Source organism: Puma concolor, chromosome A1 (genome assembly GCF_028749965.1).
Source record: "Puma concolor isolate L17-30 chromosome A1, mPumCon1.1.hap2, whole genome shotgun sequence".
Lineage (NCBI taxonomy): Eukaryota > Metazoa > Chordata > Mammalia > Carnivora > Felidae > Puma > Puma concolor.
The window spans coordinates 113,662,617-113,686,138 of record NC_141667.1 but is presented as its reverse complement, the minus strand read 5'-3'; the positions used below and the strand labels follow the sequence as shown (position 1 = coordinate 113,686,138).

General features: G+C 35.9%; 1 protein-coding gene across 14 annotated transcripts in view; it reads right to left on the bottom strand.

Moving 5' to 3' along the window:
- Window positions 1–23,522, bottom strand: part of PDE4D (phosphodiesterase 4D) — a 1,391,688-nt gene that overhangs the window by 8,825 nt on the left and 1,359,341 nt on the right. For all 14 annotated transcript variants that reach the window (XM_086700391.1, XM_086700383.1, XM_086700378.1 and 11 more), the window contains 5 exons: window positions 9,662–9,755; window positions 8,105–8,277; window positions 7,183–7,281; window positions 6,169–6,333; window positions 5,056–5,155 (listed from right to left, as the gene is read on the bottom strand). In XM_086700391.1, the coding sequence (XP_086556517.1) occupies window positions 5,056–5,155; window positions 6,169–6,333; window positions 7,183–7,281; window positions 8,105–8,277; window positions 9,662–9,755 (631 nt within the window). The remainder of the gene's footprint in view (window positions 1–5,055; window positions 5,156–6,168; window positions 6,334–7,182; window positions 7,282–8,104; window positions 8,278–9,661; window positions 9,756–23,522) is intronic.

Genomic DNA, 23,522 nt, shown 5'->3' with positions numbered 1-23,522 from the left:
GTTCACTCACTTAAGCATCTGGCTTCAGTTCAGGTCATGATCTCACAGTTCGTGGGTTCGAGCCCCACATCAGGCTCTGTGCTAACAGCTCAGAGCCTGGAGCTTCCTTCAGATTCTGTGTCTCCCTCTCTCTGCCCCTCCCACCTCCTTCATGCTCTTTCTCGAAAATAAACATTAAAAAAATTTTTTTAAATAGTTTCTGAAACTCTAACTATGAACATTTATCTATAGGTGGTTAAATATATAGAAATAAAAAAAAATAATACTATATAGGATTTTAGCACCTGGTATTATTGTTTGTATAGTAGAATCCTATTAAATAAACATATATTGAAAGGAAGGCAAATGTTTTTTGACTGGACAAATAATGCCCAATTAATCTTTTATGGTTCTTTTAAGGGAATAAATATGCATGCAGATAAGAGGCATTGATACATGAACTGACTCAGGCTTACAAAAACCCAGACTGACAAATATACCTCATGAAGAAAGAAACAAGAAGTTAAGGCTGTGAGCCTGCTGAAGAACAAGGTGAGCAGCTGTTAGTTTAAGGAAGAGGATGGTCTGTGGTATAGATGCTACAACAAAGAGTCTCAACTGTAATCTATCTAAAGATGCTCTTTCACATAGAAGGTGGTCCAAGAGCCTTGGAATGAGAATCCAGACTGGACAGAAAGCAATGAAAAGACTCCTTACTGAGTGGATCTCCCCCACTGCCTCTCCAGTTTCGGGGCTGTTGACAGGAAGGTGGTGGATACTGTTGCAACTGAATCTCAGGGCAGTCATTTAACTTTCTACTCTTCCTTAGGGCTGAAGGCACGTGGTAACATCTAATGAAAGATTTTGCAGCTCCTGAGAAGTTTATTTGCCAAAAATGCTACCATAGTACTTCTACATAGAGTCCTTGAAAGTTCAGGAATCATCAGAAAGTTGCCTTCATACTATGCTTTAAGGTACAGTAGTACAGAGGCAGAGGTAGGGTCCAGAGTAAGAAAATACGTTATAGAACATTTCTGTTGAAACCTGTTCATCTTCAAAGCCCAGTACAAGTCCATGAAGCCTTTCCTGATTACCACAGGTGGAACTGCTCACTTTCTGCTGTAAACTCTTTTATACTTTGTACCACTCATTTGGCACTAATCACATTCCAATTTATTTGCCATCATCTCTGTGCATGTCTTCACAGTCTCTTCCATAGACCTCCCAACCCACTTAGAGACTTAAGACCCTATATAAAATGAAAAGTTATTCATCTGATGTGCATGGTTCTCTGGTTTCTCCTGGCACTTCTAAACAACATATTTCTCCTTGAAATGGGGGAGGAAGTGGTAGTTTTATTTTCTAGCTGCCAAGGACAAAGGATTATAACTGTTTGATTCACTCAATTCATTCACTCTCTACGTCCATAACCTGTATTATTTTTCTCCACCAAACTAGTGCTATCAGATATTCACGTGTTATAGTCCTTTTTTTTCCCAGCCAAATGAAAGCTTTTCACAGCCAGACCACTGTCTTGCCCACCCATATATCCCTAGTGCCTAGAACACTGATTGGCACATAGTAGACTCTTCTCAATATTTTTTTGTTGGCTAAAATAACAATCTCTGTAGTATTTCTATATAATCACACTTCATGAAAATGAATTTATCCTTGTTTTGAAAGTGTTATATTTAAGCAGAAAAAAACTTTATATATATAACCCACAGATAGGGCTATGGAAAGCTTATTTTAAAATGAGACTAGAGAAATAAAAGTGTGTGTGCACTGGTAGCTAAATCTAGCTCCAGTTTAATATAGTGAAACACTTCTGCTCTTGGAAATCAAAACCATATGCTTTGAACACATGACTAATGTGACTAAATCTTTTCCCCTAGAGCTTAGGCATCTTTGCTATAAACCCAAATTACTTGTTTTCCAAGTAAAATTTAATACTATATATATTCTGCACCTCTGACAACGCTTTATTGTTTGAGAAAAGAATGCTGTGAAGTCAAATGCTTTGTTATGATAAATACTCTCCAGCATGTTATATTCAAAACCATATGATGCTATTTACATTTTGTGAGTTTATTTACATGTACTGTCCTTGAAAAAGACTTACACAGCTTCTCTCCCTGGAATTTCAACTTCTTAAAATCCTACTCAGATTCCTCTACTCCCCCATATCATTTACAAAACATAACCATCTGCGCCAGGTAGAAACAATGTCTCTATTTTCAAAACCTCCAGCCTGTTAACAATGAATGTATGTATCATTACTATCAAATGATTTGGCGCCTACAGTGGAACAAATGATGGAAATTATTGTCACAACTAAGAAGCAGAGGAAAATCTGGACTGGGAAGCAGCCAGGTGAGTTCCAGAAAGAACTCTTCTTCCAGAAGGGGCCATGCAAACTCACTGTGCCTCTAGCCTCCTTAAAATAGGACACGTGACCTCCCAGCTATGGGTTTATAAATGTATAAATTACAAGAAACAGATTCAACCCTGGGCTTTGGACAAGTTGGTAGCACCAGCTCCAAGGTGAGAGCTGAGAGTGTGCTTGTGTGAGCCACTGAGGGTCAATCAATCCATGAAAACAACAAGAAACTTACACTGTCTATAAAAAAGGGTTTGCGGCAAACTAAAAATAATCACATAATTTTGATAGAGTATTTCATAAAGCTTTTTATTATAAGTTTACAAGTTATGAGAGGGACTCCTTTATAGAGCACTGTGAAGTTAAAACTTACTTCTTGTCACCATTACTTGCTAAGCCTCTTCTGTGTCCTGAAATAAAATGCCTGCTGGCATGACCCCTAGTCAAAAGCTAACTAAGGGAGTGAATTCTCACAAGGACCTGGGGCCCTGATCAACCCTGGGATACCTTCCTGTACCAGGTGATGATGCTGATTCATTCACTCAGGAATAACACAGCCTCCTCACACCCCATTGTCAAGAAAACATCAGCAGTCCAAAGCTGCCCTGGGAGCTGTTAACCTCCCAGTGTTGCTGAGATCTCACAGAAAGGAGATCCTCATGCCATCATGGAGTGACAAAGTACTTCCAGAAGCAGGACCGGGTGCCCTTCCCCCTTGGGCAAGTCATCAGTGAGATGACCTTAAAACAGACACCACCCTTGGCTGCTGTCACCATGTTTATAATTATCCCCTAAATGTGACCGTTATCTATCTCACGGGGTCTCAGGCTTTGGAGGGCATCAGATTCATCTGTGGACTGAAGCCTCACTAGCTTAAATTTCAGACTCCATGGGTACCCTAATGCCTGCCAGAGCCCTCCAGTGCCAGCCTAAGCCCCTGTGACCTTAGAGGGTCTACAAGAGAGAATAATAGAGCTGGTTCTCACTTTTCTTTAAAAAATTATCAGAGTACTTGGAGACTTTATTATCAGTTGTTTCAATTAATTTGTTCTCTAATCTCTTCTTAATTGTGATGTTAGAATAAGAGAACATACAATACTGTATAAAGTAGAATGCAAAGGTAATACACCAGTCTGTATTTCTGGTGTTAATTTAAAGGAAAAATGAATACCTTTTTAAAGGCAGACATTAAAACAAAATTTTTATGTATTAAAAATTTGTAAAATTAGGAACATAACAAAACATGCCTAAGAATCCAAATAATCATGTCAGCTTAAGGAAAAGTGCCAGCATACAGTAAGCTGTACTGTATGACCTCTTTGCTCTTCTCAGGACAGTCAACCCTCAGCACTGATACTATAAACTCATATACCTGCATCTAATGTATATTAATATTAAGATGTTAATACTTAGTAATGCTTTGATGACTCTTGAAAGCACCCCATCATAGGTTCTCATAAGATAGCTGGAACGTGAAATGTTAGTCTGCCTAAACCTGGGTAAATAACTTCATAAACCAGACTTCTAAAATGTACTTGAGTAACCACACCTCTCAGGAAATCCATGACTTTCCCAATCCTCTTACATATCAATGAGTCACTAAGGTGTATTTTGTTACAAAGTAGTCCAGAGGTAAATTGAGATATAAAAATTGATACAATTTTAAAGACCTAAGTTAAATCTCTCAAACTAAGGCCACATTTAAATTGTCTCTTTAAATCTGGCTGCAGCAAAGTATAGGAAATAAATGGGGAATGAAAAGATGCCACAGTTTGACTTTTTTAGTCATGAGAAGGCTATTATCTACAAACTCCTAGAAAAAAAAGAAAAGATTTTTCACAGATATAAAAAAAAAACTCTTTTAACAACTTTGAATTTATTTTTTTGTATATAAAAGTAAATGTATAACACTAATTTACCTGTTGTGGGAGGAAATTAAATAATAGTATATTTAAATCATTTACTAATTAATTTCAATTACCCAAAGAACAGAATTTCTGTAAAACTAAAACCTCTTTTCAAAGTCGTAGCTCAAGCACTACCTAAACATTCCCTACCAAGGTTTTCTATGCAGCTGTGTGTCAGACATGTCCTATTAGACAGTCTCTACCACTCCTCCTATTTATAAATTCAGCGACAACTTAGTTGAGAACTTTTCACGAGAAAAAATTTAATGGTTAAAAATATTTAAATAAAAGAGAAATCAGAAGAGACAGTACATCAGAGATGTTCCTATAGCCCTCCAGAGAAGACGGAAAAAGGAAGGGAGGTGGGAGTGGTGGTGGTGGAGAGGAGCAATCATAGCCTCTGAAGAGGATTCAATGACAATCTCCATAAAGTAAAGAAGGTTTAACATGAATTCTTACAACTTTTCCTGTTTTTATTTAAACAGGAAGACAATACAACTATCTGAATCTTTCTGCAAACTTCCACTTCTGATTACCTTTGTCTACTGACACAATATTTCTAAAGAAGTACTGGAATGATGTTTTCCAAACACGACATGTATGTGCCTCCTGGGATAGAATGATCATTTTTAGAGCTGGTTTACATTAACACACACTATCAATAAAATGTGTATTTACACATCTCAAAAGAACACTGTGGCTCTGGAAACATCCCAAGTTTATAAAGACCCTCATTCAGTCTCAAATGTACAAAGGAAAGTTTTTTTTGCAAAAATAAATTTTACTCACTTGTATTGATCAGAAACTGATTTGACACACCCGGATGATCTACATCATGTATTGCACTGGCAAAAATTGCTGCAAGAATCTCCAAATCTGTAAACACGGCCTGTAAAACCAGATAGTATAGAAAATAACTTATTACTCTGCAATAATACAAATTAAAAGTATATACAAATGTGAAATTACTTCCTAGAATTTGATGGAAAACAAAATGAAGCTTCAAAATATTTAACAGCTTATTGTAGAAGTATTTAAGATGTTTAAGGATATTGTGAAAATGTACATAAAATTAATGACAAGAGTGATTATTTTCTTTCATTCAAACCAGGAACTCCTGATCTCAGCAGAATTGACATTTGGTTCCAGATTAATTCTTTGTTGTGGGATGCTATCCTGTGCATTGTAGTACTGTTAACAGGATCCCTGACCTCTATCCATGAGACACCAGTACCATCTATTGTCAGTTTGTGACAGACAACAATTATCTCCACATATTGCAAATGTCCTTGGGGGATCAGGGTAGGAGGACAAAGGAAGAAGCACCCCTCAGTTGAGAACCACTCACTCAAATGGTGAGGTATGAACACAATTATACAATGAAAACAATCTGAGCTAAAAAATACATTAGCAAAAGGGAATCTTTTCCCCAAACGATTAAGGAAATCAAATTGTCTTAATTAGCATTCAATGGAACACATTCTTAAAATCAGGAAGAATTAAAGATGTGTTTCTGAAAAATTCTATGAAAAATATCAAAGCACTGTCTACATTTTATAAGTAATAATCATCCTTTCAACTATAAATACAAAACCCATCAGACTAAATTTCAAAAAACTAATAATTGAAACTGAATAAGCCAGATGTACTTTATGGAATGTTCACTAGGTCATTTCAAAGCAGTATCACAAACACATGAATCCCTAAATCTCTGACTAACTCATACAGGCAAAATTCATCAAAGACTGAAGTGTTTATTGACAACAAATCTTCCCCCTATAACTCAACATACTACCAATGAAGCCAATTATTTCCTGCCCTGCATACCCTTCAGTATAAATGTTTAAGAGATGCTTAAGAATGGCAGGTTAATGGTCTCAATGTTTTAGAAACCAGATTTACCTCCAAAGCAGGTGTAGATAACAGCACATGTGTTGACTGGACCACATCTGCAGCATGAATATTGTTGTGGTAGGCCACATCAGCATGGTAATGGTCTTCCAGGGTCATAAGGTATGTAATCAAAGTGTCTACTGGAATTTTAAATGTTTTTAATAAATCCCGTTCCTGTAGGAAAGAAAATCCTCTTCACATTTTGGTTTTACATAAAAAGATTTTCCACAGAGTGTGTTAACAGCAAAACCATACCCAATATCACCTATGGATAACCCAGAAATGGAAAGAGCACTCTTGCAGTGTCTAGTGAAGGAAACAGAACAATCTGAGAATATCCAAGGACGTTGGGGAAAAAACCAGGGTAGGGTTGTCCTGTTGGGGCCCAACATTTGCTTTCCTCAAGAGGAATACTGTTGGGAATGAGCTGCCAACTATAAAAATGTGTGTTCCATAATCATGAAAGCAGATTCAATCCAGTATTCTTGCCTTAGCTAGTGGCTCACACCAACTGGAACTCAAAATGGTCTCTAGAGCTGGACTATGCCAGGCCAGTACCGAGGGATCTACAGCCTCAACTCCTCATTTATATCCTAATTCTCAGCTGGGGCAAAAGCTCAACAAGACTGGGAAGCGGACATGGAGAAGAGAGCAGTACAAAAAACAATGACTGAAGAAAATATAATTTAAGGTAAGTCAGCAACAAGAAGTTTATTCATTTTTTAGTTAGCACTCCATTCTTGCTGCAAGAAGTCATGTAGATTTTTAAAAATCATGCTTGAATTTTCCCATATGACCTCTTCTTCTTAAGTGGAAGAACAATAACAAAATTGGTTTAGTTGTATTTGACACCACACTCTAACCTTTGTTATCATGTGTCCCTTGGTATGGGGCAAATAAGAAAAAAGTATCAAAATAAGCAAAAGAGGGTGACTAGTAAAGAAGATAAAACACAAGCACATTTCACAGACTAGACATTGTATCACCAAAGAAAGGAAAGGTGACAGAATTTAACCATGTTACCTGAAAAATAGTATGCATGATAACAGTCAAAGGCCGGTTACCAGACAGCTCTGCTATTCTGAAAACATGAAGGCCCCATTTGTTTACATCTTCTAGTTCCTGGGGTTAAATAAAGATTGAAAAAATTATGAGGCAGAAGTAGAACACAAATCAATGAGCATGGTCATTTAAACATTACTGACTTTAGCAAAAATAATGTTAAGTTAAAAAAAAAGATTCATTTTAAATGCAATGGATGCACCGTGTAAGTACAGGCAAACTTTAGGTAAACCCACTTAAATGTACTGAAAACTGCATAGTATGGCTTAACCTAATGACTTTGACAATACATTACTTACATGCCTTGACTACCAATCTCAAGGCATTTCTTTTATAGATAAAATCTGTTCACAAAACCTTAACTATTCTGAAACCCAAAAGATATAAAAGATTTCTAAATCTTTAAGCTTGAATAATCAAACGTAGATGTAAAAAAGTAAGAAACATATAACCAAACCACCTGTCTAAATCCACATATTAATAATACCCAAATTATTTATTTACTTACTTATATTTAACATTTATTCAGTTTTGAGAGAGAGAGACAGAGCGCGAGCGGAATGGGGCAGAGAGAGGGGAAGACACAAAATCTGAAGCAGGCTCTAGGCTCTGAGCTGTCAGCACAGAGCCTGATGTGGGGCTTGAAACAATGAACCATGAGATCATGACCTGAGACAAAGTCGATCACTTAACTGACTGAGCCACCCAGGCACCCCAATACCCAAAAAATTTATAAAGAACTTTATAAAGTACTTTCCCACCTTCCAAAAGAAAATAACCCCACAAATTAATGAACTAATCCATCTATTTAAAAGAGAATCTATCAAAATTTATTAAAAAGCATCCCTGCATAATATGATCACAGTCCTTAAAATCATCTTACCTTGGCAAGGACATCTTCTTGTTCAGTTTTAACCCCAAATCTCGGGATGCTTGAATTTGTCAAACTGGAGCTGTGCATCAACTTCTTGACCCCGCTGATCTGAGACATTGGCCTTTTCTTTTTCTCCTTTTCCTTCTGAGTTGGAGAAGGAATTTCCACTTCATGTTGCTTATCTTAAGAAATTTAGAAAATGTTCTACATTTACTATGAATTCAATGTGAGTTACTACTTTTTAATCATAACATCCATAACTGAACAGGTTTTAATTAATCACTGTATGTTCCAGAAAATGTTTTCAAGAAACACTTCTTTTAGAGAAGTTGAGTATTTACAATTGATGTGGACTTACTATGTATGATACCCTTAAGCACAAAATTGAGCAAGTACATCCCACTGCAAAATAATTAACATCAAATGTATTGAGTGGTTACTACTTGGATAGAATGTCATAGTAAATTTTTTTGCAAGACTTATGACAGCAGAGTTGGATAAAGCAAAACATATTGGTTATTTCAACTGTTCATCAACTCTGTCCCTATTTGAAATCACTTAGTGGCTTAGAAATTGCTCTTGCCCACTCAGTATTCCAGTTTTAATACCTAATTTGAAAAGGAAGGAACTTCATACAGAATTATCATAAAAACAGCACTGGGTGAACCTAAGGGCTTAGTGAAATGGGTCATAATGTAAGGATAAACACAATATATTTGAATGGCTTAGACTGTTTCTGTTATTTTATATTTTCTGTACCATAGTGAGATAACGGTTATGATATAACAAGGGGAGCACAGAGAACCACCAATAGCATGTGATAAATGATTGTCAGATTCAACTGTTATTTTCAAATAAAAGACCTAAGTAGATGCCTCAGTTTATTCATCCACTATTTCAAGGTAGTGAGCTCCTCTAACTCATCCTTGCACATAGCATGTGTTCAATAAATGTCTGTTTAGTGAAAATGCTAATTAGATGTTACAGCAATTTTGTTTCGAAAGTACATTCAAATCAAGGATATGTTCACACTACTGACTTTCAGCAACTGAATTTTCTTTCTGTGGATGTAGGGTGGGGTGGTGTACAAAGCATTCTCAACTATTCTCAACTATTATTATCAGCAAGATTTTCTTTAGCAGTTGTAGTGTATTTAGAGCTTGGTGTTCATTAGACTGTAACTCATTGATGGCAAGGACCTTTTCTAATTTATCATTACCAGTGCCCAGCAATGTCTGGCATTTAACAAGAACTTGTTGAATGCATGCATAGAATTCTCTATAAAATACATTTTACATTTAGTGATTTGAAAAAATTGGCAATATACAACTTGAATCCAGAGAATCCCTGAACTTCTGAATAAAACTAAAAAAAAAATGTACTTTATCACCTTAGATTTCAAAGCTTGGAGGCTCAGATGGTCAAGTTACTAACAGGATGAATGAAAACAAATGGAATTCTTAGCACTTGTGTGGTTTCCAAAATGAGTTAGTGCCCCCAATCTACCTCCAAAAACAAACACCACAAAATAAAACTTTTAAATTGCATTTAAATTATTATTCTCACCTAAGAATGTGTTTGATATATACTCTGACACTTGATTTCCAGACCGACTCATTTCAGAGAGATGGGTGAGCTCCCGATTAAGCATCCTTTTAAACTGAAAAACAGAAAAATAATATGAAATAACAGAAGAGGAAAATGTAAGTGAGGTAACATAAACATACTTGTAACATACAGAAAACATGCCCAAAGATTTTTTAAACTGTCCTGACAGTTTAGATCAGTGCCATCCAATAGAACTTTCTATAACGTTGGAAAGTTCTAGAATCTGAGATGTCCCTTACAGTAGCTACTAATCGTATGCGTTTATCAAGCACTTGCAATGTGCCTAGTGAAAACGAGGAGCTGAATTTTGAACTTTCATTGTAAATTAATTTAAATTTAAATTTAAATAGCCACACGTGACTAGTGGCTACCATACTGGACCACACAGATTTAGACACTCAAGGACATTAGTTAAGGGGGAAAAAAAAGGAAAAAAAAAATTAAGGTGTATTATTAGTAGTTAGAGAAGAAAAAAAACCCCTAACTTATAAACACAAAATATGCTGCCACACAACAGAACATGATTTATCAATTAATTTGTCATTTGCAGAAGTTAGTATGTATACTTGTCAGAGGTTAAAATATCTTTTACCCCAAAGCAAAAGTGAATAGATTTGAGTACTCTTTCAGAATTATGGAGAAATGAAATATCTGAATTGATAAGTATATAATTTTTCCTTTTAAAGTTTTTCCAAGTAGAAGGTATAAGATTTTTTTGTTTCTCAGCATCCATGGGATTTCCCAATCCATATCTCTAAAGTCACATAAATACAAAACAGGTCCATTTTCAATACGCAACTTCATTTCTTCACAATGTATTTTATTGATGCCATGGTGACTATATTATCCTAAAAAACACTGGAATTAACTTACAACAATCACATGGCAATACCCAATTCCAAAATTCTCAAAGACTTCATGCTTTCCCATCCATCAGCTGTTTCTTAAAGTGTTGCCCTTTGATTCCCAAAATAGCCCAAATGGGCCTTTAATTTAAATATGCCTTAATATTTATCTTAACAGAACCAATAATTTTTTTTTCTATTATGTGGGTTACTATTAGATACTTGATCAAAAAAAGTCAAAACACATTATACTCTAATATTCAGTAGCCTTTAAAATTTTGAATCTCACCATAAATTCTCACTTAAATCTAGGAAAAAGAGAGTAGTGAATTTATTATTTAATGATGTTTGAAATGTAATTTCTAACTCTGTATTGAGTTTATTAGAATTTAAGAAAAAAAAAAAACGTGCTTCCCTGGATAATTTATACCAAGGTGTCCTAACTCAAGATAATTTGGCAAATCACTTCCAAAGTCCATCTTATTGACCATGTAGATTAGATACAGGAATTTATCACAAAAGATCAATAAAAATATTTCAACAGACTGTTGAATATAAGAAATGTATATTTATATTCTCCTGTAGAGAAAACTGAAGAATTGACCATAATCAGTATAAATTTTTCTGGTTGTTAATTTACAGGTCTAAGGAGCTTATTCTCAAACTCAGGAACATAAAGATCATTTTTTTGTGCATGTATTTTCTTAATAACTTGTCTCTAATTATAAAATGCATACATGATACTGAAAATCTAGAAAGCTATATAGACAAAATTAGAAATCATGTATATGCCAGTTGCTCAGAGATAACCATAATTACCTATATTTCCATCTATGTCTTATTTCTCACATTTATATGTATATATTTTAAATTGTCATCAGGCAGTATACAAAACAGGCTGCTGCTTGGTTTCACTCAGTATTATACATTCTGATATCCTGGGAAAAACTGGCGGCCTCCTAAGAATATTCAGGAAGACATTTATGATAGTGTTCAAAACATTTTCTGTCCATCTTTCATGATATTATATTTTCTTGAATTAAAGTTATAAGCTATTAACTAATTAAATGAGTTAATAGAAAGTGTCTTGTTTTTTTTTGCCGGGCACATAGGAGATGCTCCTCAGTGAGTTCCTTCTATCTCCCAGGTCACTGGGCCTTTTATAGATACCTGATTTTTATCACTCCAGGACAGATCGAAGATTTAGCTATAGTTATGCCCACAAAAAATACACAGAAATATCTAGCTCCCCTACCCATTCCCAAAAGTAATTTGGGATATTATTAACATAGGAGATAATCATCATGATTCAAAAACAGAACAATAATTCAACATGCAAGGCCCAAAGACAAGTAAATCCTTGCTTAATTAATGAAATTAACTCTCAGAAAAATCTACTCTTTAGACAAAACAAGGCCAAAGAGAGTCTGCTAAACATTTAAAACATATACTGAATGAAATATCTCTTTGAACTGAAATTGTCCATGCTACAACTGCCTGCATGGCAAAGTGTATTTTATAGAGGAGGTGGGGGGCTATGAGGGACTTTCAGCTATTCCTAGCCCCCCTTCTCAGTCTCTACAGCAGCTGCTGTCCACCTGCCCTCCATGCATTTCTCTCCATGTAAGTAAAATATGATGCAAGCTTGGGAGTCGGGGAGGGTACAATTGGAAAAGTTAGGGACCCAGTTTTTCCATAAAACTACCTTCTAACTTGCAAGCAACCTGGTATAAGGAATATGTTGCCATATATGCCCTGCAGAAAAAGTACATGGTAACTGCAGGTGTGCTACACAAATTATTGGATTCTCTGGAATAATATAAATAATGAATTTTAATTTTTCCGGCAGTTCACTTACGTAATTTCTCAAAAAAGCCAGTCACTACAGGTATAACTAAGGTAAAAAACACCAGTGAAAGGAAATCTATTCTACAGATGGATAAATTTCAGGTTGCATTATCTACTGATTGTATCTGCATCATATACATATACTCTAAGACTACTCTTATGCTTTTGTTCAAAACCCAGAAGTGTGGGTGGAGAAACGTTTCAGTGCACACCTATATCTCTACCAGGGTTTGTCAGGTGCTCTTAGGAAGGCAACATTTCCTCTTAACATGATTACAATAGACAGTATTTTAAACAATTCTCTTTCTTCCCAAGGGAACGGGTATGGGATATTAAAGACAGTTTTCAAAGAGTCATTAAGTTAGAAGAGCATTTTCTAAAAGGAATTAAAATTGCTTCCCCCCCCCCCTTTTTTTTTGCTGTTGATATAAAACTTTCAGGAAAGCTAAATTAATAATCACAAAAATTACCATCAATGCTTTCACAACTGGTAGTTGATCTTACAATATGGTGTTGGAGTGTGTGGCTGGCTGTGCTAAAGAACAATACACTGAACGATTCAACAATCATTTTAAAATGTAAGTGGAATGTCTCTCACTTTAAGATAACTACATACCATTTACTAGGTTAACTATACAAAATTATCATGAGGAAAATGATTAGAAAAGGTAATAAAATGTGGTTTTCCTAGAACATTGTTACAGTTCTCAATTTACAGATTTAGAAGAGATAAAAGACAGAACTGATTTTACAAAAGAAAAAAGAAACTGGTTGGAAAATGCAAAACAATTTAATTGAGCATTTAGATATTTTAAAAAGTGACCTCCACATATTTGCTGCTGATGAGTTCTTCTGATTGTTTTTGCTTTAATAGTACAAAATAATCTATGGAATTATTGTTCCAACAGTGAAAAAAAAGATTAAGATTTAAGTGAATGCTTTCAAATCCTTTGTTCTCATTAGGCATCAGAATGAGTGCAGCATGTAAAGCATAAAGGAAGCTGAAAATGCAGTTGAAATAAGTTCTGTATTTTGCTTTTAAACTCCAGTTTTCCAATTTATGTTCTACATTTAAGACTGCTGAGGAAGCAAGATTAAATAATAAAAAAATTAAAGTATTCTTTTAATATGAAATTTATTGTCAAATTGGTTTCCATATAAAGTATTCTTAACTATAATCCCTGTAATTCTGTATTCATGCCAATGTACTGGCTGCATTTTATATTCTCTTAGTGTATAATTAAGAAGGTGGTAAAGGTCAAACATTAAGAAAATGCCTACCCTGCCCCACCCCATCCCAACCAATATTCTACTAAAAATCATTTGAAAATGCTGCACTGTGATACACTGCAAGTTTGGTGTATATCAGCATTAAAAGCTAAAATAAGTACTGCATTGGCTGTATAAAAAGAAACCCTTCAAAATGCATAAGAATAAATATATTTATATTTGTCCTTAGGTGTTTTTAGCAGTATACTATTAAAACATAAATAAGGTGGACCAGCAAAATTTTTCCTCAAAAAGATAAGCACTATAATTATTTATTTACATTCTTGGAGGTCTTGTTCATAATCATAATACAAATATGAAGCCCTTCAAAAACATATCAAATATGAGCTATCTAAATGCTAAGAGATGAGTTGTAGGGAGATTATGGGATTTTCTTTTATTACTTTCCATACTTTAACGTACTAAAAATTTCTTAAGCCAAAAAATGGCTAACAAAATTCAAATAATAAAAGTCTGTACATTTCAAAAACAATTAAAATATATCTGGGCCATCCATAGATTTTAGAGGAAGTGGGGAATCGTGACTCCTTGGATAACTAAAAATGAAGTAAGTTTTCTTAGAATGCAAGTAAATCTCACAACAAGGAGAATATTTTCCTCTAAAAAGAAACAAAGAAAATGAAAAATATTTCAATCTGAGACTCCTTAAAGTAACAGAAAAGGATTCTTAAAAATATGTACTTTGATTGGCTCAAATGTTTAAGAATAGATTTCAAATTCTGAAGTGATGCTTCATTTAGGACTGAAAAACGTTTCTCTACCTCCTGCTTCTATTCCAGAGATAGGATCGCCAGGCTAGCATTATCATGAGGCAGGCATGAGGCTTGCCAAGAAGGAATACAATCTTAGTAAATTCAGTGTATTACTTCATTTCCTGAGATTAACAAAAGTTATCATATGAACTTTTATATTTCTTCAAGTTTTACAAGTAGATAAGCCAGTTTTCATTTTAATAATATACCAAATAGTTAAGAAATGTCAGTTTTTAATGTCACCTAGATCTTTTGTATCTGAAGATAAAAAAAAAAAAAAAAAAGAACACTCATCGGGTCAAAGTGATATATTTTTAGGAAGAGCCACAAATTAATTTTTATAAACTTTAAGTGCTACATATGAATTGGAACCCATACACCAGCATAATTAATTTGTCCCAGTAATTTATTTCCATTAATTTTGTATGATTACCTTCATATTTAAAAGCACAATTCAAATCTATACAACACGACAAACCGAAGAACCAATGAAAAGATATTTTAACATGCAAACTATAGCTAATAAAAGTTATACAATTTCTCCTTATCTTGACCACTAAAAACACACATTACTTCTGTAACTCACATCTAAGGGAAAAAAAATAAATGACTGTTAAAGCTTAATGCCATAGTAATTTATTAAAACTATCAGTTATGTAATCAGAGCAATTAGGAGCTAAATAAATCTTACCTTTATGTAGCCCCAAGACACTGACAGTAAATAGTTTGCTTCAGGCATTTTTGATTGATTATATAAAGAGACAATTAGTTCTAAAATATGTATATTTTCAAAAACCTTGATACTTTAACAATATCCGCAAGCCACAGAGAGTGTGGGTTTTTGAAGATTTTTGGTAATTAAGTATACATAAGAAAGCCTTTCATTAGATCCCATCCAGCCGTCTTCCCATTGAACACATGCCATCTGTAAAACTCCAGAATGGAACAGAATTCTACAACTATTCTGAATAAAGAAAATTCATGTGATAAAGAAATATCTAAAGATCTAAGGGTCTGCATCTTTTTCTCCCTGAGCTCCAGGGCTTAATGAATAATGTATGTCAAGATGCTTAGCTGCAAGAAAGACTAGTTCTGTCAAAAGCTACCAAATAAGGAACTGCGGGGAAGCCAGGAAGAGTGACAAGAAACCCCTCCCATAAAAGCCCAACTATGCACCAATCACACTCCATCCCCTGGTCTATCAGGGCAGGGGGGTGTGGATTCAGAGCAGGCTGCTTCCTGATTGGTTGGCAGGGGCAAATCTCTGGGGAGGAGGTTTTTCTCTTCACCTCTGCTAAACGCCATTTAATGATATCCCTACAGCTGAGGCTGCCGTGTGAAAAGATGAATGGGGTTTCCCTCTCCCAGTGATGAATATAGACCATAAAACTTTTCAAAATTCATAGTTCATTCTTAAATAAGGATTTCCAACCTTTTCTGAGTTCTTTCTATGCATTTTAATATTCTCTGACTTCTTTGCTTCCTTCAAAATAAAAGTTGGTCTGAAAATGGCCATTAGGCATTTTAACTACCCCCTTCTCTCAAATCCAAGACAAGTGGCTTCCCCCTGGTGACACATATATAACCAAAGTTCTCCCTCCAACATAAAAGCATACTGTGATTATAAAATACAATTAATGTCCAGAATTTAAAAATGGGAATGATACATTTCCTCACCCGTGGGGCATGGCTGTTCTCAGCTCCTTTTGTTTCTATTTTTACATGTGTCTGAGCTCCACAACCCTAAAAATCTAAAAGTGGGTATAATTTATCATGAATCTGGTGGTGGGGGGTGGACTGAAAGCTAATGCACTGTGTATAGTTAAAGAATGCAGAGTTTGGTGTACAGATTTCAAGATCTGTATTTTGACCAGACGAGAACACTTTTATGACTGCTCACAAAGTTAAGAAAGGTATTAACAGGGGTCTTGGAGGAATACAACATTGATCTCAAGAATAATCATGCCTTTTGTAAGGAGACTTAAGAAATCTAAATTTTTTCAAAGAAAACAATCTTTTCTATTTGATTTGGGGTCATATTATTCTGTACCTTGTATACTAAAGAAGACCTGTGGATAAAAAAATGAGGAAAGTCTAGCTTTTACTCTATTTTACCATAAAATTCTGTTGGTTCTACCTCATCCCCATCTCAACACACTTAACTGATTTGTGCTTCTGTGACTTGCTGATATTGTCAATTTTCAGTTTTCCTGCATTTGGTTTATCTGTTCTAGATAGTGCAGGAAACATCCATGTTCTACTCTGCCTCTCTGAAGGTGTAATGGTCCTTGGCGCCCAAAGTCTTCAGCTGCACTTAACACCTGTTGTGTTAATTTCTCACATTCCTCTTAATCTTTTACAAAATAAAAAAAATTAACCCCCCCCAAAAGGTCACTAAAACTGCCTTCAGAATAAAAAGGTGTTCCTCTTTCCTTGTTTCTCACTCTCCTTAACTTCTCACAAGTGTTCAGTGATGTACTCTCTCTAATCTCCTTCAAATCCCAGGACTGTCAACTGCTTTGGTTTTCTACACTCCTCTGACCATTCCTTTTTGCTTTCTTGTTTTCATCCGCTAGCTTGGGATATCCACAAGACTGTGTCCTAGGCCACGCTCTTCAGTGACTGCTTCTAACCTGAATTTCAGCACCGTATTTACAAGTGACTTGTAAGATTCCCTCCCTTGTCAAATGCCCTGCTATTCATCACAAACTTTTTCAGAATTGATGGATCCATTTTTTGATTTTAAGTAGTTCCATTTATAACCGCTCTCATTTCAGTCAGTGGGTTGAGATTTCTCCCAGTATCACAGACTGAAATCTTTGTCTCTTTGCTACCATTCAACAGGCATTTGATGTGAGTCAGCCACTATTAGGTGTTTAATATAAATCATCTAACGGGATCTCTGAATAACCCTAATGTGTTCCCCATCTGTATCACCTTCCCTCCGTCAACTTTACTACCAAGTTTTCTTTTATAAAATGCCTTTTTGTTTAGTCTGTTCCTTCCCATCCCCACTCCTATAATCTAAATCGATAGGCTTAAACCCTGAGAGAAATGGAAAGCATCTTCAATATCATTTCCTTTAATTCCCTGATTTCCACATAAAGTGAGACCTAGAGAGAGAAAACGATTTTCCAAGTTCATACAGGTACTAAGTACATAGGCTTTGTATCAAATCCTTTAGTGCATAATCTTTGACAAATGATCTCACTCTTAGCGTATCAGTTTCTTCACCTGTAAAATTGGGTTAGTTAGTCTCCAAAGATGCCTGCTAATGAGACATCCTACCCTATGTCAAATCTGAGCTGGTTTCTATAACCAACAAGTAGTGCTGTCACAAGTCTTGAAGTCTTCACCTTGGTTACTTTGAATGTGCTATTAGGATCCCTGAGGCACCCCGCTAGCAAGCCTGACTATTCTAAGACTACCATGCTATGAGAAAGCCCATGCTAATGTTAGGTAGAGGCTGAAGAGAGGTGGGGGCAGGGAGTGGGGTGGAAGGGAGAGAGAGACAGGGAGAGTAGATGTGTGCCTGGACAATCTCTAGCTCTGTCAGCCATTCCCCCCAGAGCCAGACCTGAGAGTGAAGAAGCCATCTTACTCATCCTGCCAGTGGAGCCTTTAGATGACTCTAGCCCTAGCTGCCATCTGACTACAACACATGAGGGAATCAAAGTGAAAATGTTTAAGCAAGCCCAGTTGGCCCACAAAACAATAAAAAATTAGCAAATTGATATTTTAAGTTCTAAGTTTGAAGTGATTTATTTTATAGCAACAAATAACCAGAACAGTTATTATGAGGACTAAATAAGATTATATATGCAGAGCACTTAAAACATCTGATACATAGTGACAAAAAGATATTAGACGGTGATGATGATGATACAAACAATGATGTGGATTATAACAACTATCCCACTATGGGATAGTTTTTTAAACTCCCAGGCTTATCCTGTGTGTGTGTGTGTGTGTGTGTAACATATCATGTTTTATTTTAACTGCATCACATCATTATTTGTCTCAGACCCAAAACCCTAAGTCCTTATAAGTGCTTAACTCTTCTTCTTTGGCTTTTCTCCTTCCAATTCTATACTCACCTCTACCGCCAGGCCAATTTTTCTCAAAGCCAGCCTCAGCCTGCTGCTTCAAAGCTACCACCTCATCACTCGGCATCACCTGCCTCATCACATCCATGTGAGTTCTAGATTGACAACCTGTGACCCTAATCCCCAACTCCAAGCCCAAATCCAATTGCTCTTTATACCCATGCTCTGGTCCTGAAAGGCTAGTATTCCACTCAGCTCTATGATTTAGCAGACAGTCCCATATCTATTTTTACCTTCACTGAATTCATTGCCTAGAATACCCTCTTTCTCTTCCTATACCTCCATTAAACTTTTTACAGAAAAAGTCAGATATAAATCATTCAAAGTATATCTCAAGGCCAAATATCTCAGCCCTTCTCCAAAGTCTATTCTGCACTCACTCCTGTATTTCATAAATACTTTATTAAGCTCCTACTGTATGCCATGCACTGTCATGGATAACAGGACACAGCAGTGAACAAAGCAAAGGTTTTTTACCTGGAGCTTGCATTGAACAACTAAGTCAGATATATATACTAGGTCATGTGGTGATAAGTACAATGGAGAAAAAAAAAAGGGTAAGAGGCTGTGGCGTGTTAGCAATGTCAGTCCCTATATTATAAAATGATCAGGGATAGCCATTTTTTTAAAGTTTATTTTTGAGAAAGAGAAAGAGGATGCATGTGTGCAAGTGGGGGAGGGGCAGAGGATCTGAAGCAGGCTCTGCACTGACAGCAGTGAGCCTGATGTGGGGCTCGAACTCATGGACTGCAAGATCATGACCCAAGCTGAAGTCAGACACTCAACCGACTGATCTACCCAGGTGCCCAGGGATGGTCTCTTTGATGAGACAACATATACTCACAGATCTGAAGAAAGAGAGGGAGGGAGAAAGTCATAAGGATATATGGGGCAATGGAGAGAGAGGAGTCAAATGAGGGGAACACCAAGACCAAAAGCTCTAAGATGGGAGAGAGCATGCTTGGCGTGCTTCCAAAGAGCAAGGCATGCCACACAAATATTATTTAAATCCAAATTATGCTTTCTATCCATCCATCAATCTATTTTATTCTTTGACTAACTTAAAACTAAGTTACTTCTGGGGCGCCTGGGTGGCGCAGTCAGTTAAGCGTCCGGCTTCAGCCAGGTCACGATCTCGCGGTCCGTGAGTTCGAGCCCCGCGTCAGGCTCTGGGCTGATGGCTCGGAGCCTGGAGCCTGTTTCCGATTCTGTGTCTCCCTCTCTCTCTGCCCCTCCCCCGTTCATGCTCTGTCTCTCTCTGTCCCAAAAATAAATAAAAACGTTGAAAAAAAATTAAAAAAAAAAACAAAAACTAAGTTACTTCTATTTTTAACAAGTATTTTTATCCTGATAAAAAATTCCTAAATACTCTTCCAACATACACACTTTACTAAATACACCTACATATACTAAATAATTCCTATATAGACACTTTAAAAGAATCCAGTGTCATGGCTTATCAGTAACATACAGGAAAAATAAAATTATATTAAACACTGCAAAATACAAATGCTTGTATGCAGGTATATTAAAAAACAAGTCAAAACTTTAGATCTTACTATCACTTAACTGTGTGACCCCGAGAAAGTTATTTCAACTTTCTCGGTTTACTTCATCTTTGGTTTACTTGCTTGGAAAGTGAAAAGAATAATAGAAGCTACCTTACAGGTTGCTGTAAAGATTAAGTGGGCATACATGTAAAGCACTCAGAACAGTAAGTGCTCTGTTAAGTGTTTGCTCTGCTTCCTCCAATATATGGAGAATTACCATGAATGTGACAGCAACATGGAAACGAATACAGGAGTACTGTATTAGAAAAACAATCTTTTTCCAAAATGGTGAATGACTCTTGAAAGGTTTCATATGTAACAAAGTACAATTCTCTTTCAGTATACACTGTGGTAGCATTACTGAAAAAATTAGTGTGGATTAAAATCATGTAAAAAAACCATTTTGTGTTAAAAGTAAAAAGTAGCTGTGTTCCAGACTCAGAATATCGTAAGTGAATATTTTGCCTATGTGAATGGTTTGTTGGGACACAAAACAATTCCTCCTTGGTAAAGGACTATCCCAGATATTCCAGGACACCTAGCATCCCTGGCTTCTGCCCATGAAATGCCAGCAGGACACCACAATCAGTGCACTCCGAAATTTCCTAAATGTTCTCCAGTGTTAAGAATCACTGTTCCAGTTACTTAAACTGCCTTCAACTTTGCCTCCTCAACCAGGGTAGAGGGTCTTTGGGGCAAGGAAGATACCTTATTCTTTCTTTATACTTTCCAAAATAATTAGTGAATCACAAGCACAAAAGATTCAACTGTAAACCCCTAATCCAGTGCAGTAAAGGCGATAATAATAATGATAATAATAGTAGTAATGTTACAGTAACATCAGGTAAAAAGTATTAAAGAAGATTTACATATTTGTAAGGAATAAGAAACATTTTTTTCTAAAGCTCTGAGCTACATTAAAATTCATTTCATTTTTCCCCTTATGAGAGACCGACTAGATGCTCCTTCTGTTTGCCACAGTAGTAGTAGCTGGCAGAAAAAGTCTAGACAAACCAGAGGAGAAATTTGGATGGGGTCAGAGAGATATAATTCTTAGAATCAGACCTAGCTTCTGACAATTTTAGTGGGGAAAGTGTAACCTGGTACAGCATTTGTTAAGCACATACTATGCACCAAGAACTTTATATATCTTAACACTAACCTTTGAAACATCCTGGTTAGATAGCTAGTATCCCTTTGCAGTGGAAAGACAGGTACTCTAAAACAGTCAATAACCTGCCCAGGATATGACAAGGCTGACATATCAGGCCAGGTCTTTGCTATTCATAGTGTATGAATAGATTGCCATAGAATTACGTGTTTACAGACTCTGTGATAAATGGTATGAATTTAGGGGTGGAATCACTTATCCTTAAAAGTTTATTTATTTACATAGTTTTAGTATTATCTACACCCAACATGGGGCTCAAATTCATGACCCTGAGATCAACAGCTGCATGCTCTTGTGACTGAGCTAGTCAGGCATCCCAGCTTATCCTTATTTTTTGCACTCATTTTGCAATATCCTGAATTAAAGAACCATTGTTACTATCACTGTGGTCGGATCTCCAGACAGGGTGGATCATACTAAGCAGCGAAGTCAGGAAGCCTGTGACCAGAGACAGGCAGCCTCACCTGGCAGTGAGAAAGTGGCTTACATGTCTCACATGTAAGGGACAGTGGGACAGTGAACACTTACATGTGGGAGTGCTCCATGAACGAAACACAGATGTTGTTGCACACAGCTAGAATCCATATTTCTTCACTGGTTGTCTGCTATGCTCAAACACCAAAATGACTGTATATACAAATGTGTGTGTGCCTGTACTGAAATTAAAAATATATTCTTTTTCTGTCTTTTCCTAATAATATTCCTCAAAATCTCTGGATACCACTCCTCTTTTATTCTTCATTTTCTCAGTCCTCAAATGATACCTCAAGCAATCAACCTTTCTGGATTATTTACTTAAGTTTCTGCTGATGGAATCAAGTCTTTGACACACTAACAATTGCTGGAATTACAACTTTACAACAGATTTTAAGAGAGGTAAGATACATTTTTGACTAGGGGAACAGAAAAACAAACCAAACTACGAAGGAACTGAGGCTCAGTAGTCAAGTGTCTTATCCCAGGTCGCAAAGCCAAGTAGCAGAGCCGGGATTTAAACCCAGGCTTTCTGGCTGCAGAACATTCTAAATTGCCAAAAACAATTTAGGGATTAATCTGTAGTTAGCCTAGAGTCTATAAACAATATGTTTACTAACATAATAGATTCTAAGCTGTACACTGTATTATTTTGCTTGAAATATTCAAGAAACATTATTTAAAATAAGTGTACCGTTGACTTTTACATTTCTACAACCTAAAGGATTTTCCTGGAAATAGCATTGTTTTTAAGAGGACTAACACCTTCGGAAAATATTTTATTCTATAATCAATCTATATTGATTTTACATATTTCTACTTAAGATCAAAGTTCTGGGAATTGTTATTAATCAAAAAGCAAATCTGTGTGAAGTGGGCTGCCACATATCCATTACTGTTCAGCTTAACATATGCAAATCCTGTTGTTAAATGCCCCCTGAAGAATTCTGAGGCAAGAGGAAACTTCAAATATTAAATACAATAACTACTGCACACTGGTGTCTCTAAAATCACTCAGCGTTCCTTTGCTTTCACTATAAAAAGTTTAAGGGGCAGGCAATAATCTAGAACTCATCTATAACCTATATTTTAAATAACAGAATTTTAAATCTATTCTAACATTATAAAAACTACACTTTCTCTGATGAATGCTAATTACAAAAACCACCTTAACTCGAGTAAATCCAGAAAATCGGTTTGTGTTTACTGCCCTCTAGTGATAATGGATCCAAACACGATTTAAGGAACAGCTCTCTTCCTAAAGGTCATCACATATCAGAAAACAAAAACATATCTTACATATATTAAAGAAGCTTGAGACTAAGAGGAACTACAGGTTGATTTTAAAAATGGAATCATTATCTGAAAAGGCTAAGGATCATTTTCCAATTAACCTAATTTGAGAATTTTCACCCAAGTTTTATTTATAATAAGAAAAACCTCTAACATTTACTGAAAAAGGGAATTCCAATACAAGAAACTGTATTTTTGTAGGGGTGCCTGTATGACTCAGTTGGTTGAGCATTTGACTCTTGATTTCGGCTCAGGTCATAATCCCAGGGTTTTGGGATCGAGCCCTGAGTTGGGCTCCATTCTGAGTGTAGAGCCTTATTAAGATTCTTTCTCTCTCTCCCTCTGCCCCTCGCACCCATTCCCACTCTCTCTAAAGTAAAAAAAAATAATAAATAATAATAATAATAATAATTTAAAAAATAAAAGAGAAACTCTAGTTTTGTTGAGAGGTACTCTGAGGCTGAAATAACATCAAACTGACCTGATGATA